We start from the raw sequence: 16,583 nt of genomic DNA, 5'->3' as shown, positions 1-16,583 counted from the left end.
ACTGTATGTGTGTGTGTACTGTATGTATGTGTGTGTGTGTGTGTGTGTGTGTGTGTGTGTGTGTGTGTGTGTGTGTGTGTGTGTGTGTGTGTGTGTGTGTGTGTGTGTGTGTGTGTGTGTGTGTGTGTGTGTGTGTGTGTGTGTGTGTACTGTGTGTGTGTGTACTGTGTGTGTGTGTACTGTATGTGTGTGTGTACTGTGTGTACTGTGTGTGTGTGTACTGTATGTGTGTGTACTGTACATGTGTATGTACTGTGTGTGTGTGTGTGTACTGTGTGTGTGTACTGTATGTGTGTGTACTGTATGTGTGTGTATTGTATGTGTGTGTGTACTGTGTGTGTGTGTGTGTACTGTATGTGTACTGTGTGTGTGTGTGTGTGTGTGTGTGTGTGTGTGTGTGTGTGTGTGTGTGTGTGTGTGTGTGTGTGTGTGTGTGTGTGTGTGTACTGTATGTGTGTGTACTGTATGTGTGTGTGTACTGTGTGTGTGTACTATATGTGTGTGTGTACTGTATGTGTGTGTATGTCTGTGTGTGTGTACTGTATGTGTGTGTGTACTATATGTGTGTGTGTACTGTATGTGTGTGTGTATGTCTGTGTGTGTACTGTATGTGTGTGTGTACTTTATGTGTGTGTGTATGTCTGTGTGTGTACTGTATGTGTGTGTGTACTGTATGGGTGTGTGTACTGTGTGTGTGTACTGTATGTGTGTGTGTACTGTATGTGTGTATGTGTGTGTTTGTGTGTGTACTGTATGTGTGTGTGTTCTGTATGTGTGTGTTTGTGTTCTGTGTGTGTACTGTATGTGTGTGTGTTCTACATGTGTGTGTGTGTGTGTGTGTGTGTACTGTATGTGTGTGTGTACTGTATGTGTGTGTGTTCTGTATGTGTGTGTGTGTGTTCTGTATGTGTGTGTGTTCTGTATGTGTGTGTGTTCTGTATGTGTGTGTGTACTGTGTGTGTGTACCGTATGTGTGTGTGTACTGTATGTGTGTGTGTGTGTGTGTGTACTGTATGTGTGTGTGTACTGTATGTGTGTGTGTTCTGTATGTGTGTGTGTGTGTTCTGTATGTGTGTGTGTACTGTATGTGTGTGTGTTCTGTATGTGTGTGTGTGTGTACTGTATGTGTGTGTGTTCTGTATGTGTGTGTGTACTGTATGTGTGTGTGTTCTGTATGTGTGTGTACCCATGCATGCATTTGTAGCCTAGCGGTAGCCTAGTGGTTAAGAGGGTTGGGCCAGTAACTGAAACGTCACTGGTTCGAATCCCTGAGATGACTAAGTTAAAAATTGGTTGATGTTCCCTTGTGCAAGGCATTTAACCCTAATTACTCCTGTAAGTTGTTCTGGATAAGAGTATCTGCTAAATGTAAAATGCCTGTGTGTTTGTTACCATGCTGTTATGAATGGTCATTACTCTATAATAAAGCTTTAGTATACCAATCCACTGTTTCTGTTCCTCTCTGTCTGCAGGAAACGGTAGAACATGTCTTCCTCGTCATTTTCACTATAGAGACCTTCCTGAAGATTATCGCCTACGGTTTAGTGGCGCACCAGAACGCATATGTGAGAAACGGATGGAACATGCTGGATTTTGTCATCGTCGTTGTTGGGTAAGTATCTCCAAGATTCCTTACTCTCCAGCTGCTCATTCAATGCCAACTGGAATTCATCTGATGAGCAGAACATGGATCGTTTTTACAATAACACGTTTTTCCTGCTTGTGATGTGTCCAGGCCTTTTTGTGTTTCAGTTTGGGGTTCGAATTTGAAATGCAGTTCCTTGTTTGAACTCAATGGTTTGCCGTGTACAGTATCTTTCAGCCTGACTTTGTGCTTGTTTGTGACAGTGGTTGAGTTGGACTTCTTTAAGCCTCCTTCCTCTCCAGTCACTATGCGTCCCAAATAGCACCTTATTCTCTATATAGTTCACTACTTTTGACCAGCGCCGTTGTCAAAAGTAGTGCACTTATTGTATAGGGAATAGGGTGCCATTTGGAACATATCCACAGTCAGTGGCCCAGTCCTAAGAGAGACACTCATCCAGCTACAATATACAATATGACCTAGAAAAGACATGGAGGATAAATCACAGCTTTACCACCACTGGAGTGACTCACCATCTCACCCCATATTCCATCTCATCTCTTCCTTTCTCTCTCCTCTCTAACTCCATACTCTCTCCTCTCCCATTCCCTATGTATCTCTCTCCCTCTCTCTCCTCTCTAACTCCATACTCTCTCCTCTCCCATTCCCTATTTATCTCTCTCCCTCTCCCTCTCTCTCTCTCTCTCTCTCTTCTATTCCTCTACATTTTTCTCTTTCTCTCTGTCCCAGCCCCTCCCTCCCTCCCTCCCTCCCTCCCTCCCTCCCTCCAATACAAACACAGTCCAGTAGGTAGCTAGGTCAAATCTATGTCTGTAAGCGGCATGCAGGGTTGATCTGTCATGCAGTCAGATGCAGAGCGATGCATCCTGTTAGGATGGCTGACTGACTGACTGACTGACTGACTGGCTGACTGGCTGACTGGCTGGCTGGCTGGCCGGCTGGCTGGCTGGCTGGCTGGCTGGCTGGCTGGCTGGCTGGCTGGCTGGCTGACTGACTGACTGGCTGGCTGGCTGGCTGGCTGGCTGGCTGGCTGGCTGGCTGGCTGGCTGGCTGACTGGCTGACTGGCTGGCTGACTGACTACAGAATACATGCACATGCTACCAAATCATAATAGAAATGCCACTCTAAGATAAATCCTGTCAATAACCAAGTATAGACATGTCAATATCCCCACAACTGAACTGGACACTTTGAAGTACTGCACAGAGGTCAAAGGACTGCACAGACTATGTGATGTCAGATCAAATAGTAAGATTGCTTCATTGGGATCTGACATGATTATTAGCATTTAGAATCTTCAATTCTAGAAAAAGGCCAAAAGTACTCTACAAGAATGTAAATATACAGTATATAATAAAAGTGGTAATCTATTTTGTTGTTCATTCTGATGGTATTTTATTTTTTGGTATTCCATTCTATTCTGAAAGTATTCTATTTTGGTATTGTATTCTATTCTGATGATATTCTATTTTGGTATTCTATTCTATTCTGATGGTATTCTATTTTGGTATTCTATTCTATTCTAATGGTATTCTATTTTGGTATTCTATTCTGATGGTATTCTATTTTGGTATTCTATTCTATTCTGATAGTATTCTAGTTTGGTATTATATTCTATTCTGATGGTATTCTATTTCGGTATTCTATTCTATTCTGATAGTATTCTAATTTGGTATTGTATTCTATTCTGATGGTATTCTATTTTGGTATTCTATTCTACTCTGATGGTATTCTATTTTGGTATTCTATTCTATTCTAATGGTATTCTATTTTGGTATTTTATTCTGATGGTATTCTATTTTGGTATTCTATTCTATTCCGATAGTATTCTAGTTTGGTATTATATTCTATTCTGATGGTATTCTATTTCGGTATTCTATTCTATTCTATTCTATTCTAATGGAATTCTATTTTGGTATTCTATTCTATTCTGATGGTATTCTATTTTGGTATTCTATTCTATTCTGATAGTATTCTAGTTTGGTATTGTATTCTATTCTGATGGTATTCTATTTTGGTATTCTATTATATTCTAATGGTATTCTATTTTGGTATTCTATTCTATTCTAATGGTATTCTATTTTGGTATTCTATTCTATTCTAATGGTATTCTATTTAAGTGATTGTGCCAATATATCCTCCAAACACCGTCTTCTTGGGCATGATCACTTTTATACAACTGGTTACCAACATATTCAAATAATGATTGACATATTTTAATTAGAAATGTTATTTTGATTAATCTATTCATATTGTTTCATCCTTCCACAAGATATAGTCCCAACACAAATCTGGGGTTGCTACCCAAGCTGGCTGGTTGTTTGTTCTATCGGTTCGGTTGCTTGAGACTCGACTCAGTTGTTCAGTCTTTTTGTTCTGTATCTATGGATATGACCCAGTCATTCGTTCTAAATGTTCCATTGTCATAGTGGCAGGCAACGTTCTTATCCCTTGCTTGCTAGCTAGCCAACTACAGCTAACTTAGTCACGTCAAACAGTGCAGCCAGAATAACAACAGTAGCTGCATTTGTTTAAGCTGCTTTCTCGTGACATTTATTTGGATGCATCCATAACAATGAGCTAATGAGACGTGGTTTGACCTGGCATAGAAAATGTGCTCTCTCGTCAGGACACTGTTGTTCAGAGGAGCTATCCAACAACACAGCTAACACAATCACTCCAAACTGAAGCTGGAAATACTGCAAACTATCTGCACTTTGTTTTGTTTCACCTTTTTTCAATTGACATTTCTTTGTATATATCTATAAAAATTATGCCAGCTGATTCATGATTTCGACTGTCTGAGTAACGCTGCCTGCCTCTCTCTCTCTCGTCCCGATCCCGACACGTTCATTAGTATGGGACAGCTGGAGATCGAATTTGAGTATTGAAACAATGTTGCAAATGTCGGTGAGACAGACAGCAAGGTTTATACAAATCTCCGCTGTTGAAAACTAAATGCTAGTCTAAAAGAAATGTGAGATAATATCTAGATGCTTTTATAGTGGAGATGAAGTTTATAAATTGCTTGGCTGGGTTGATGAGACAGTGGATTGCTCAGTCAGATGGAACAGAGTAAATAGGCATTTTAACGTCATAGATTTAGCTTTGTGGAATGTGCTTTTAACCAATCAGCATTCAGGACCCACCTGTTGTATAATTTGGTATTCTATTCTATTCTGATGGTATTCTATTTTGGTATTCTATTCTACTCTGATGGTATTCTATTTTGGTATTCTATTCTATTCTGATGGTATTCTATTTTGGTATTCTATTCTGATGGTATTCTATTTTGGTATTCTATTCTATTCTGGTGGTATTCTATTCTATTCTGATGGTATTCTATTTTGGTATTCTATTCTACTCTGATGGTATTCTATTTTGGTATTCTATTCTACTCTGATAGTATTCTATTTTGGTATTCTATTCTATTCTGATGGTATTCTATTTTGGTATTCTATTCTGATGGTATTCTATTTTGGTATTCTATTCTATTCTGGTGGTATTCTATTTTGGTATTCTATTCTGATGGTATTCTTTTTTGGTATTCTATTCTATTCTGATGGTATTCTATTCATGTGAACAGATGAGTGACACATCAAACTCCTCAGTTAATTTTTCCACTCTGATTCAGTCCAACATCAGTTAGCTGCAGCAGTCTGTGATTGTAGCCGTGAAGTATGACCCTCTATGGCCCTCCAGGCCTCTATTGGCAGCTCCATTCAGCCCATTTAGTGCCCACTGCTGCCCAGCTTTGACGTGATGTGCTGGGATGATTTCTCCTATTGGCTAGGTGAGGACAGGCTAACTGACTGGAATTAACCGGACTCTTTTTCTACTATAGGATGTTCACTATTCACTCAGCCCATACGCTACAGTATTGCATTGTATTTTCACCTGGGATTGTTGTGTGTGTGTGTGTGTGTGTGTGTGTGTGTGTGTGTGTGTGTGTGTGTGTGTGTGTGTGTGTGTGTGTGTGTGTGTGTGTGTGTGTGTGTGTGTGTGTTTGTTGATTTATTCATGTTTTAATGAGCTGTGTCTTTGTTGTCTATGTAGTTTATACATGGGTTCAATACATTTGTGCTGTATTTTTCAGCTTGTGTTCTTCTTATTAATTTGTTACTGCAATCTTACAAACAGATATTATATTCAGTGTGAAGCTTAGAATAATAATATGTCAACTTTGAAATCTGAAATATTTCAACATTTTTCTCCAGACGTTGCAGTTACAGACACTTCTAGCAGAACTTTTTAACCAGCCCAACTGTATGCATCTCTAGTGTATTGGTCTGGGCCTGTATTTAAAAAGCATCTCAGAGTAGGACTGCTAGTTTATTGTTTATTTTATTTATCCTTTATTTAACTAGGCAAGTCAGTTAAGAACAATTCTTATTTACAATGACGGCCTAGGAACCGTGGGTTTACTGCCTTGTTCAGGGGCAGAACGACAGATTTGTACCTTGTCAGCTCGGGGCTGATCTAGCAACCTTTCGGTTACTGGTCCAACACTCTAACCACTTGGCTACCTGCCGCCAAGTCTAGGATGAGTTTTGCCTTTCAGATCATAAGGAATAAGATTGCATAAACCGGGGGAACCTGATCCTAGATCCTACTCTGAGACTCTTTATGGATTCAGGCCCTTAATCCTGTAACGTATTCTCATTCTTTCTGCTGTAATTCTATACAGACTGTTCAGTGTTGTCCTGGAGCTTTTTACCTGTAACATTCTCTTTCTGATGTGTTTCCTGTAACACGTTTCCTCTGGTGTTTCTCTGCAGACTGTTCAGTGTTGTCCTGGAGCTTTTTACCTGTAACATTCTCTTTCTGATGTGTTTCCTGTAACACGTTTCCTCTGGTGTTTCTCTGCAGACTGTTCAGTGTTGTCCTGGAGCTTTTTACCTGTAACATTCTCTTTCTGATGTGTTTCCTGTAACACGTTTCCTCTGGTGTTTCTCTGCAGACTGTTCAGCGTTGTCCTGGAGCTTTTTACCTGTAACATTCTCTTTCTGATGTGTTTCCTGTAACACGTTTCCTCTGGTGTTTCTCTGCAGACTGTTCAGCGTTGTCCTGGAGCTTTTTACCTGTAACATTCTCTTTCTGATGTGTTTACTGTAACACGTTTCCTCTGGTGTTTCTATACAGACTGTTCAGTGTTGTCCTGGAGCTTTTTACCTGTAACATTCTCTTTCTGATGTGTTTCCTGTAACACGTTTCCTCTGGTGTTTCTATACAGACTGTTCAGTGTTGTCCTGGAGCTTTTTACCTGTAACATTCTCTTTCTGATGTGTTTCCTGTAACACGTTTCCTCTGGTGTTTCTATACAGACTGTTCAGTGTTGTCCTGGAGCTTTTTACCTGTAACATTCTCTTTCTGATGTGTTTCCTGTAACACGTTTCCTCTGGTGTTTCTCTGCAGACTGTTCAGTGTTGTCCTGGAGCTTTTTACCTGTAACATTCTCTTTCTGATGTGTTTCCTGTAACACGTTTCCTCTGGTGTTTCTCTGCAGACTGTTCAGCGTTGTCCTGGAGCTTTTTACCTGTAACATTCTCTTTCTGATGTGTTTCCTGTAACACGTTTCCTCTGGTGTTTCTCTGCAGACTGTTCAGTGTTGTCCTGGAGCTTTTTACCTGTAACATTCTCTTTCTGATGTGTTTCCTGTAACACGTTTCCTCTGGTGTTTCTCTGCAGACTGTTCAGTGTTGTCCTGGAGCTTTTTACCTGTAACATTCTCTTTCTGATGTGTTTCCTGTAACACGTTTCCTCTGGTGTTTCTCTGCAGACTGTTCAGCGTTGTCCTGGAGCTTTTTACCTGTAACATTCTCTTTCTGATGTGTTTCCTGTAACACGTTTCCTCTGGTGTTTCTCTGCAGACTGTTCAGCGTTGTCCTGGAGCTTTTTACCTGTAACATTCTCTTTCTGATGTGTTTCCTGTAACACGTTTCCTCTGGTGTTTCTATACAGACTGTTCAGTGTTGTCCTGGAGCTTTTTACCTGTAACATTCTCTTTCTGATGTGTTTCCTGTAACACGTTTCCTCTGGTGTTTCTCTGCAGACTGTTCAGCGTTGTCCTGGAGCTTTTTACCTGTAACATTCTCTTTCTGATGTGTTTCCTGTAACACGTTTCCTCTGGTGTTTCTCTGCAGACTGTTCAGTGTTGTCCTGGAGCTTTTTACCTGTAACATTCTCTTTCTGATGTGTTTCCTGTAACACGTTTCCTCTGGTGTTTCTCTGCAGACTGTTCAGCGTTGTCCTGGAGCTTTTTACCTGTAACATTCTCTTTCTGATGTGTTTCCTGTAACACGTTTCCTCTGGTGTTTCTATGCAGACTGTTCAGTGTTGTCCTGGAGCTTTTTACCTGTAACATTCTCTTTCTGATGTGTTTCCTGTAACACGTTTCCTCTGGTGTTTCTCTGCAGACTGTTCAGTGTTGTCCTGGAGCTTTTTACCTGTAACATTCTCTTTCTGATGTGTTTCCTGTAACACGTTTCCTCTGGTGTTTCTCTGCAGACTGTTCAGTGTTGTCCTGGAGCTTTTTACCTGTAACATTCTCTTTCTGATGTGTTTCCTGTAACACGTTTCCTCTGGTGTTTCTCTGCAGACTGTTCAGCGTTGTCCTGGAGCTTTTTACCTGTAACATTCTCTTTCTGATGTGTTTCCTGTAACACGTTTCCTCTGGTGTTTCTCTGCAGACTGTTCAGCGTTGTCCTGGAGCTTTTTACCTGTAACATTCTCTTTCTGATGTGTTTCCTGTAACACGTTTCCTCTGGTGTTTCTCTGCAGACTGTTCAGTGTTGTCCTGGAGCTTTTTACCTGTAACATTCTCTTTCTGATGTGTTTCCTGTAACACGTTTCCTCTGGTGTTTCTCTGCAGACTGTTCAGTGTTGTCCTGGAGCTTTTTACCTGTAACATTCTCTTTCTGATGTGTTTCCTGTAACACGTTTCCTCTGGTATTTCTCTGCAGACTGTTCAGTGTTGTCCTGGAGCTTTTGACCAAAGACTCTGTAGAGACGAAGGAGGAGGCAGAGGCGGGTGCAGCTGCAGCAGCAGCAGCGGCAGCGCTCCACCCCTCCGCGCACGGCCATGGGGGAAAGTCGGGCGGCTTCGACGTCAAAGCCCTCCGAGCCTTCCGTGTACTGCGACCCCTACGCCTGGTCTCAGGAGTGCCCAGTGAGTTACTGCTATCTGACCCTTCACCTTTGACCCCACAACAACACCGACCAGACCTGGGTTCAAATACTATTTGAGATCATTTCAAATACTTTATCTGGGCTTGATTGGGCTTGCCTGACACAATGGAATAGAATAGTTACAAGGAGTACAAACCCCGTCCATCTGGCACTCCAGGCAGGCTAAAGAACATTTGAGAGATTTGAAATAATATTTCACCCTAGGTCTGACACGAATACAGTGTTGTGTTTATTGTTGTGAGTGCTGACTGACCCCTCACCTTTGACCCCCATGATGAAACAGGCACAGCAACCTCTATTGACCTACAGTATGTAGGCTGGCTAGCCTCTGAAAGTCACTGCATAACACACACCAATAAATAACACTGCGGAAAACTGTGCCGTGATATAACTGGCCTTACCTCTACAAGGTTCAATTCAGTCTTCCTCAATCTTGTCTCCTCCACCATTTTGTCTTGATGTTCCCCCCCATGGTCATGTATGGTTCAGTTGCTAGGAAAATGGCGTTACAGTAGGAACGTTAAAGTGATAGGTTTGATTCCGGTGGCTTCGTTCCCCACATCCGCATAATGAAAAAGTTTACTCTAAACTCCTTTACTGTATGTTGTTCTGGTGAAAAATGTCCCAAAGTTACATATGTATTAGAAGTCTACTTCTGTCCTGACAGACCCTCCCCAGCCCAAACCAGCCCAGCCGTTCCTCTCCATGACAGAAAGTGTTTCTCTCTCAGCTCAGACTATGTGTCTGTGGGGTGAAGACACTAACAGTAATATGTGACCATATGGTCTGTGTGCAGCCCCTCTGGAATGTTCTCTTAAAACAGGCTGTCCAAATCAATGCCCCAGAGACATGAGTTCTCCTGCGAGTGTGTATGTGTGTGTGTGTGTGTCTTCCTCACACCCATGAAAAAAGACTCTTCGACGTTTTGTCCCAGATGCACATGCATGCACATGTTTACATACTGTACGACAAGGTTATTATAGTTTTGTGATTTTTTTATTAGTTTTGAGGTTTTTATTTGAAATTCTGATTATTTTCGATTTTCATACTTGATTTACTCGTTTTTATTCAGTTTTAGTTTGATAAAAGCATTTCTATTTCGTTTTGATATGATTTAATTTCAGGGACAGAAAGTAGGCCAGTGCATGGGAGGCTTGAAACCATATACCCATAGCAGGGGTACTCCAGGGCTATTTCAGAAGGTCCGGTCACACAAATGTCCTATGTGGCAAAGGTCCGGATGGATATTGTTTTTAGCAGCATAGTAACAAACCTCAGCCTTGCAACCCATGCGACCCCAAACTATTCACACCCTTCTTGTTGGCAAAAATAAAATGTAGCAGTTTAAAAAAAAAAAAAATCAGATGTGGATTTTTTATTGTTGTTGTTCTTGTTGCAGGGAATTAGCTTTAAAACTGCTAATATTCCAGGAGTCGAATCTTGACCGAATTCCCCCCCCCCCCCCCCCAAAAAAAACAATTATGATTGTCTCACTTTGTCTTTATCCTGAAATTCTTTGTGGGTGCTGTTCAGATGATTGGGTTTTTCCATTTTTCCATTCCGTCTCCTGACACTACAATACACATGTTTTTGTCCTTTCCAGCAATGTACTCAAAACAATCCCATTGTCGTGTCTCTGACTGATTAAATGAGATGACAGGCTATTTTATCAAATCGATTACTGAACGTTTAATTGATTACGTGATTGAATTAAACCATGCAACAATTAACTCATTAATAACCTGGGGCACCACAGAAGAGTGTTTATAGAGCTGCTGTCTTCCGAATAAACTCTTAAAGATCTGAAGATCTTTTTTATCAATAGTTGTCAATTGTTAATCGTCACCTTATTCAGTCTCATTCTCAATGTCGTAAGGTACTTGGTTACCTGTATGAACCCTGGCTAACAAGTTGAATCAGCAATACACAAATTGGCTTAATTATTTATTTACTAAATACCTAAATAATCACACAGAATTACATATATATATATATATATATATATATATATATATATATACACAGGATAGATCATACATCGATTACTAATCATGTCATGAAAAGACCGTAGTGGACTAACCCGATATGATGGCTGGTTACACAAAGGAAGGGGGTTGGGTTTGAATGAAAGAGCGGGAAGACTGAGGAACAAAGGAATTGAGTCTCTATCGGACCTTGAGAAGCTATGCTACCGTAAATACAGAATCTTATCCATTCTAATAACCACCCATTCGGAAAAGGAAAATGCAAGATATATATTTAATCTGAGCTCCGCTTCGATAGATGGGTCGAAGATGGAAGACTGGTTTGCCCAGCAGAGATTGCCATTGTCCTTTGAAGAATCTTTCTGGTCGTAGTGTTGTAGAGCAGATACGTTGAAGTACACTGTCGTTCTTTTATTATTTATTTATTTTACTTCACCTTTATTTAACCAGGTAGGCAAGTTGAGAACAAGTTCTCATTTACAATTGCGACCTGGCCAAGATAAAGCAAAGCAGTTCGACAACATACAACAACACAGTGTTACACATGGAGTAAAACAAATATACAGTCAATAATACAGTAGAAAAAATAAGTCTATGTACAATGTGAGCAAATGAGGTGAGATAAGGGAGGTAAAGGCAAAAAAGTCCATGGTGGTAAAGTAAATACAATATAGCAAGTAAAACACTGGAATGGTAGATTTGTAGTAGAAGAAAGTGCAAAGTAGAAATAGAGATAATGGGGTGCAAAGGAGCAAAATAAAATAAATAAATACAGTAGGGGAAGAGGTAGTTGTTTGGGCTAAATTATAGATGGGCTATGTACAGGTGCAGTGATCTGTGAGCTGCTCTGACAGCTGGTGCTTAAAGCTAGTGAGGGAGATAAGTGTTTCCAGTTTCAGAGATTTTTGTAGTTCGTTCCAGTCATTGGCAGCAGAGAACTGGAAAGAGAGACGGCCAAAGGAGGAATTGGCTTTGGGGGTGACCAGAGAGATATACCTGCTGGAGCGCGTGCTACAGGTGGGTGCTGCTATGGTGACCAGTGAGCTGAGATAAGGGGGTACTTTACCTAGCAGGGTCTTGTAGATGACCTGGAGCCAGTGGGTTTGGCGACGATTATGAAGCGAAGGCCAGCCAACGAGAGCGTACAGGTCGCAGTGGTGGGTAGTATATGGGTTTTTGGTGACAAAACGGATGGCACTGTGATAGACTGCATCCAGTTTGTTGAGAAGGGTATTGGAGGCTATTTTGTAAATGACATCGCCAAAGTCAAGGATCGGTAGGATGGTCAGTTTTACGAGGGTATGTTTGGCAGCATGAGTGAAGGATGCTTTGTTGCGAAATAGGAAGCCGATTCTTGATTTAACTTTGGATTGGAGATGTTTGATGTGAGTCTGGAAGGAGAGTTTACAGTCTAACCAGACACCTAGGTATTCGTAGTTGTCCACCTATTCTAAGTCAGAACCGTCCAGAGTAGTGATGCAGGACAGGCGGGCAGGTGCAGGCAGCGATCGGTTGAAGAGCATGCATTTAGTTTTACTTGTATTTAGGAGCAGTTGGAGGCCACGGAAGGAGAGTTGTATGGCATTGAAGCTCGTCTGGAAGGTTGTTAACACAGTGTCCAAAGAAGGGCCAGAAGTATACAGAATGGTGTCGTCTGCGAAGAGGTGGATCAGAGACTCACCCGCAGTAAGAGCGACATCATTGATGTATACAGAGAAAAGAGTTGGCCCAAGAATTGAACCCTGTGGCACCCCCATAGAGACTGCCAGAGGTCCGGACAACAGGCCCTCCGATTTGACACACTGAACTCTATCAGAGAAGTAGTTGGTGAACCAGGCGATGCAATCATTAGAGAAACCAAGGCTATTGAGTCTGCTGTTGATGATGTGGTGATTGACAGAGTCGAAAGCTTTGGCCAGGTCAATGAAAACGGCAGCACAGTATTGTTTCTTATCGATGGCGGTTACGATATCGTTTAGGACCTTGAGCGTGGCTGAGGTGCACCCATGACCAGCTTTGAAACCAGATTGCATAGCGGAGAAGGTGCGGTGAGATTCGAAATGGTCGGTAATCTGTTTGTTGACTTGGCTTTCGAAGACCTTAGAAAGGCAGGGTAGGATGGATATAGGTCTATAGCAATTTGGATCAAGAGTGTCCCCTCCTTTGAAGAGGGGGATGACAGCAGCTGCTTTCCAATCTATGGGAATCTCAGACTACACGAAAGAGAGGTTGAACAGGCTAGTAATAGGGGTTGCAAAAATTTCGGCAGATAATTTTAGAAAGAAAGGGTCCAGATTGTCTAGCCCGGCTGATTTGTAGGGGTCCAGATTGTGCAGCTCTTTCAGAACATCAGCTGAAGGGATTTGGGAGAAGGAGAAATGGGGAAGGCTTGGGCGAGTAGCTGTGGGGGGTGCAGTGCTGTTGACTGCCGTAGGGGTAGCCAGGTGGAAAGCATGGCCAGCCGTAGAAAAATGCTTATTGAAATTCTCAATTATAGTGGGTTTATCGGTGGTGACAGAGTTTCCTATCCTCAGTGCAGTGGGCAGTTGGGAGGAGGTGTTCTTATTCTCCATGGACTTTACAATGTCCCAGAACTTTTTGGAATTTGTGTTGCAGGAAGCAAATTTCTGCTTGAAAAAGCTAGCCTTAGCTTTTCTAACTGCCTGTGTATATTGGTTTCTAACTTCCCTGAAAAGTTGCATATCACGGGGGCTGTTTGATGCTAATGCAGCACGCCATAGGATGTTTTTGTGTTGGTTAAGGGCAGCCAGGTCTCGGGAGAACCAAGGGCTATATCTGTTCCTGGTTCTAAATTTCTTGAATGGGGCATGCTTATTTAAGATGGTGAGGAAGGCATTTAAAAAAAATAACCAGGCATCCTCTACTGACGGGATGAGGTCAATATCCTTCCAGGATACCAGGGCCAGGTCGATTAGAAATTCCTGCTCACTGAAATGTTTCAGGGAGCGTTTTACAGTGATGAGTAGAGGTCGTTTGACCGTAGACCCATTACGGATGCAGGCAATGAGGCAGTGATCGCTGAGATCTTGGTTGAAAACAGCAGAGGTGTATTTAGAGGGCAAATTGGTTAGGATGATATCTATGAGGGTGCCAGTGTTTACAGCTTTGAGGTGGTACCTGGTCGGTTCATTAATAATTTGTGTGAGATTGAGGGCGTCAAGCTTGGATTGTAGGATGGCTGGGGTGTTAAGCATGTCCCAGTTTAGGTCACCTAGTAGCACGAGCTCTGAAGATAGATGGGGGGCAATCAGTTCACATATGGTGTCCAGAGCACAGCTGGGGGCCGAGGGTGGTCTATAGCAGGCGGCAACGGTGAGAGACTTGTTTTTAGAGAGATGGATTTTTAAAAGTAGAAGTTCAAATTGTTTGGGTACAGACCTGGATAGTAGGACAGAACTCTGCAGGCAATCTCTGCAGTAGATTGCAACACCGCCCCCGTTCTTGGGAGATTGTCTGTCCTTTCTTAGGCCACGTACGTTTACAGCTGCAGCTGATGACTCGACGTCTAGGATGTTTCACTTCTTCTTTAGTGAAAAATAGTTCAAAGTTCATTCAAAGTTTCCATAATCAGCTCGTGCTGTATTCTGGCTGGTCTAGTCGAAATTCACCATTCCAACGTGATGATCGTCACCTCCACGTTGAAATTCGGCCTTCTAAACGTTAGGACAGCAGTTCTCACATTTCTGGAACTAAATGTTAATGATCGTTACGGGGGCGTTTGTACTGGGGAGGAGAAGGGGTGTGTTTCATCCTTCTAACCAATGTCTGTGCTCCCGTGGGTGGGGTTACTGATTGAGCATAAGTTTACTTATGAAACAATTATCTCATTTAGAAGCTAGAATCACATTTTATCTTCTTACAAATAGTTTAATGTTTAATCACATATGTTTTGCAAGATTTTGATATAAATCTGATAACTAGAATGTGTAGACTTTCAAAGATACAATTACGTGGTCCTATCATCAGTAACACTGATGACTGATCTGACATCATATTCTTTCAGTACCATTACAGAAATATTGTCTCATTGTTCAACTGTCTGATGTTACCATCCTGTAGAGTCTTTCTCTGTGGTATCAAAGGGCTTTCCAAAAGTCCATTCTGTAGAGTGGAGAGAGAGAGTTTCTGTATTCATGGGGGGGTCATAAACCGGTGGGGGGGGGGGGAGAAAATGGGTTTTATGACCCTCACCAAACAGGGCAAAGTCATGACAGTCCCCCTCTGTTGGATTCAATCTTGCGATTATCCTGCAAGTTGCAAACCAACATAAAAATGACCGTGAGTTGTCCTGGTTGTGGGTCATTGTTGCTGTCCCCCTCTGGTGGTTTACCTTGGTAGGTTTTCTGGAAGCTGCAAAGCACCACAGGAACGGCCAGGGGATGTCCGGTTTGGCGATCGCCGTTCTGGACCTGTCGTCTGGTCATCCAGACTGGAAGATCTGGGCAGTAAGACTGGAAGATCTAGGCAGATGTTAACAACACACATGAAACCATACAGGGCTTTGTCTTTTGCGACCGACCACTGCTGGTGTTGGGTTTGCTGCCGCCATTGTTCACACCTAGGGTTCAGGCTCACACTCCGCGCTCGCCCTCGGATTTCTTCCCTGTTAGCTACTGATAGCTAGTGATAGTGATGAACAAGCTAGGCCTGTTTGAAACATTGCCATCTACTGGCAGCATTTACCCACCAGATTCAGAGGCTTCAAAGCACCATCAGAAGAAAAAAAATAATAATAATAATAAACATAATTTACTATGTTTTTTGTTGTTGTTGTTTTTGTTAGTTTTACAGTCAAAGATAATAGTTTCAGTATAGTTGTAGTTTTTAAAATGTTTTTCTTAATATTTTTCCATTTGAGTTTTTATTTTAGTTTCAGTTTTACTATAATAACCATTTACTATAATAACCTTACTGTACGCACAGGCACACAAGTGCATTCACAAACAAACCACATACCCACACACATACTTCATACAAACCCTCATAACACGAGTGGATTGGTGATCCAATGAGCCCGTCCTCCCCATTTCTCCTCCCCACCAGCCTCAACTGACCAATACCAATTCAACCACATACAATATTACTGTAACACACATACACACACAAACACACACACATATCTAGCTATGTCTTCCCTATCTAACCTGTATGTTTGACTCTGTAGGTTTACAGGTTGTGTTGAACTCCATTATTAAAGCCATGGTCCCTCTCCTTCACATCGCCCTGCTGGTCCTGTTTGTCATCATCATCTATGCCATCATCGGCCTTGAGCTCTTCATTGGCAAAATGCACGCTACCTGCTTCTTCCCCAGCACAGGTAAGAGCGTGCGTGTGTGTGTGCGTGTGTGCGTGTGTGTGTGTGTGTGTGTGTGCGTGTGTGTGTGCATTGTGTGTGTGTGTGTGTGTGCATCTTACCATCTGTGTGTGTGTGTACATGACTATTGCATTTGTATTTCAGTCTCCCTCTCGGTCTCTCTCTCTCTCTCCCCGCCCCCCTCTCTGTAGGCATGATAGCGGAGGATGATCCAGCTCCGTGTGCGGTCTCAGGACACGGGCGCCAATGTCCCATCAATGGCACCGAGTGCAGGGAGGGCTGGCACGGCCCCAACAATGGCATCACCAACTTTGACAACTTCCTGTTCGCCATGCTGACCGTGTTCCAGTGTATCACCATGGAGGGCTGGACAGACGTGCTCTACTGGGTGAGGCCCTAAGTCATAGAGATCCTATCATTCATATCATATTTCAGTCTGTGCCCTCTGCGCTCCCTGTGCGGTCTCTG

General features: G+C 42.2%; 1 protein-coding gene across 11 annotated transcripts in view; it reads left to right on the top strand.

Moving 5' to 3' along the window:
* cacna1da (calcium channel, voltage-dependent, L type, alpha 1D subunit, a) overlaps positions 1–16,583 on the top strand; it is a 144,751-nt gene that overhangs the window by 50,150 nt on the left and 78,018 nt on the right. For all 11 annotated transcript variants that reach the window (XM_045705835.1, XM_014167635.2, XM_014167632.2 and 8 more), the window contains exons 4-7: positions 1,473–1,612; positions 8,570–8,775; positions 15,966–16,118; positions 16,307–16,503. In XM_045705835.1, coding sequence (XP_045561791.1) covers positions 1,473–1,612; positions 8,570–8,775; positions 15,966–16,118; positions 16,307–16,503 — 696 coding nt within the window. The remainder of the gene's footprint in view (positions 1–1,472; positions 1,613–8,569; positions 8,776–15,965; positions 16,119–16,306; positions 16,504–16,583) is intronic.

Source organism: Salmo salar, chromosome ssa22 (assembly GCF_905237065.1).
Source record: "Salmo salar chromosome ssa22, Ssal_v3.1, whole genome shotgun sequence".
NCBI lineage: Eukaryota > Metazoa > Chordata > Actinopteri > Salmoniformes > Salmonidae > Salmo > Salmo salar.
The sequence above is the reverse complement of the archived record's forward strand: the minus strand, read 5'-3'. Positions and strand labels throughout refer to the sequence as shown.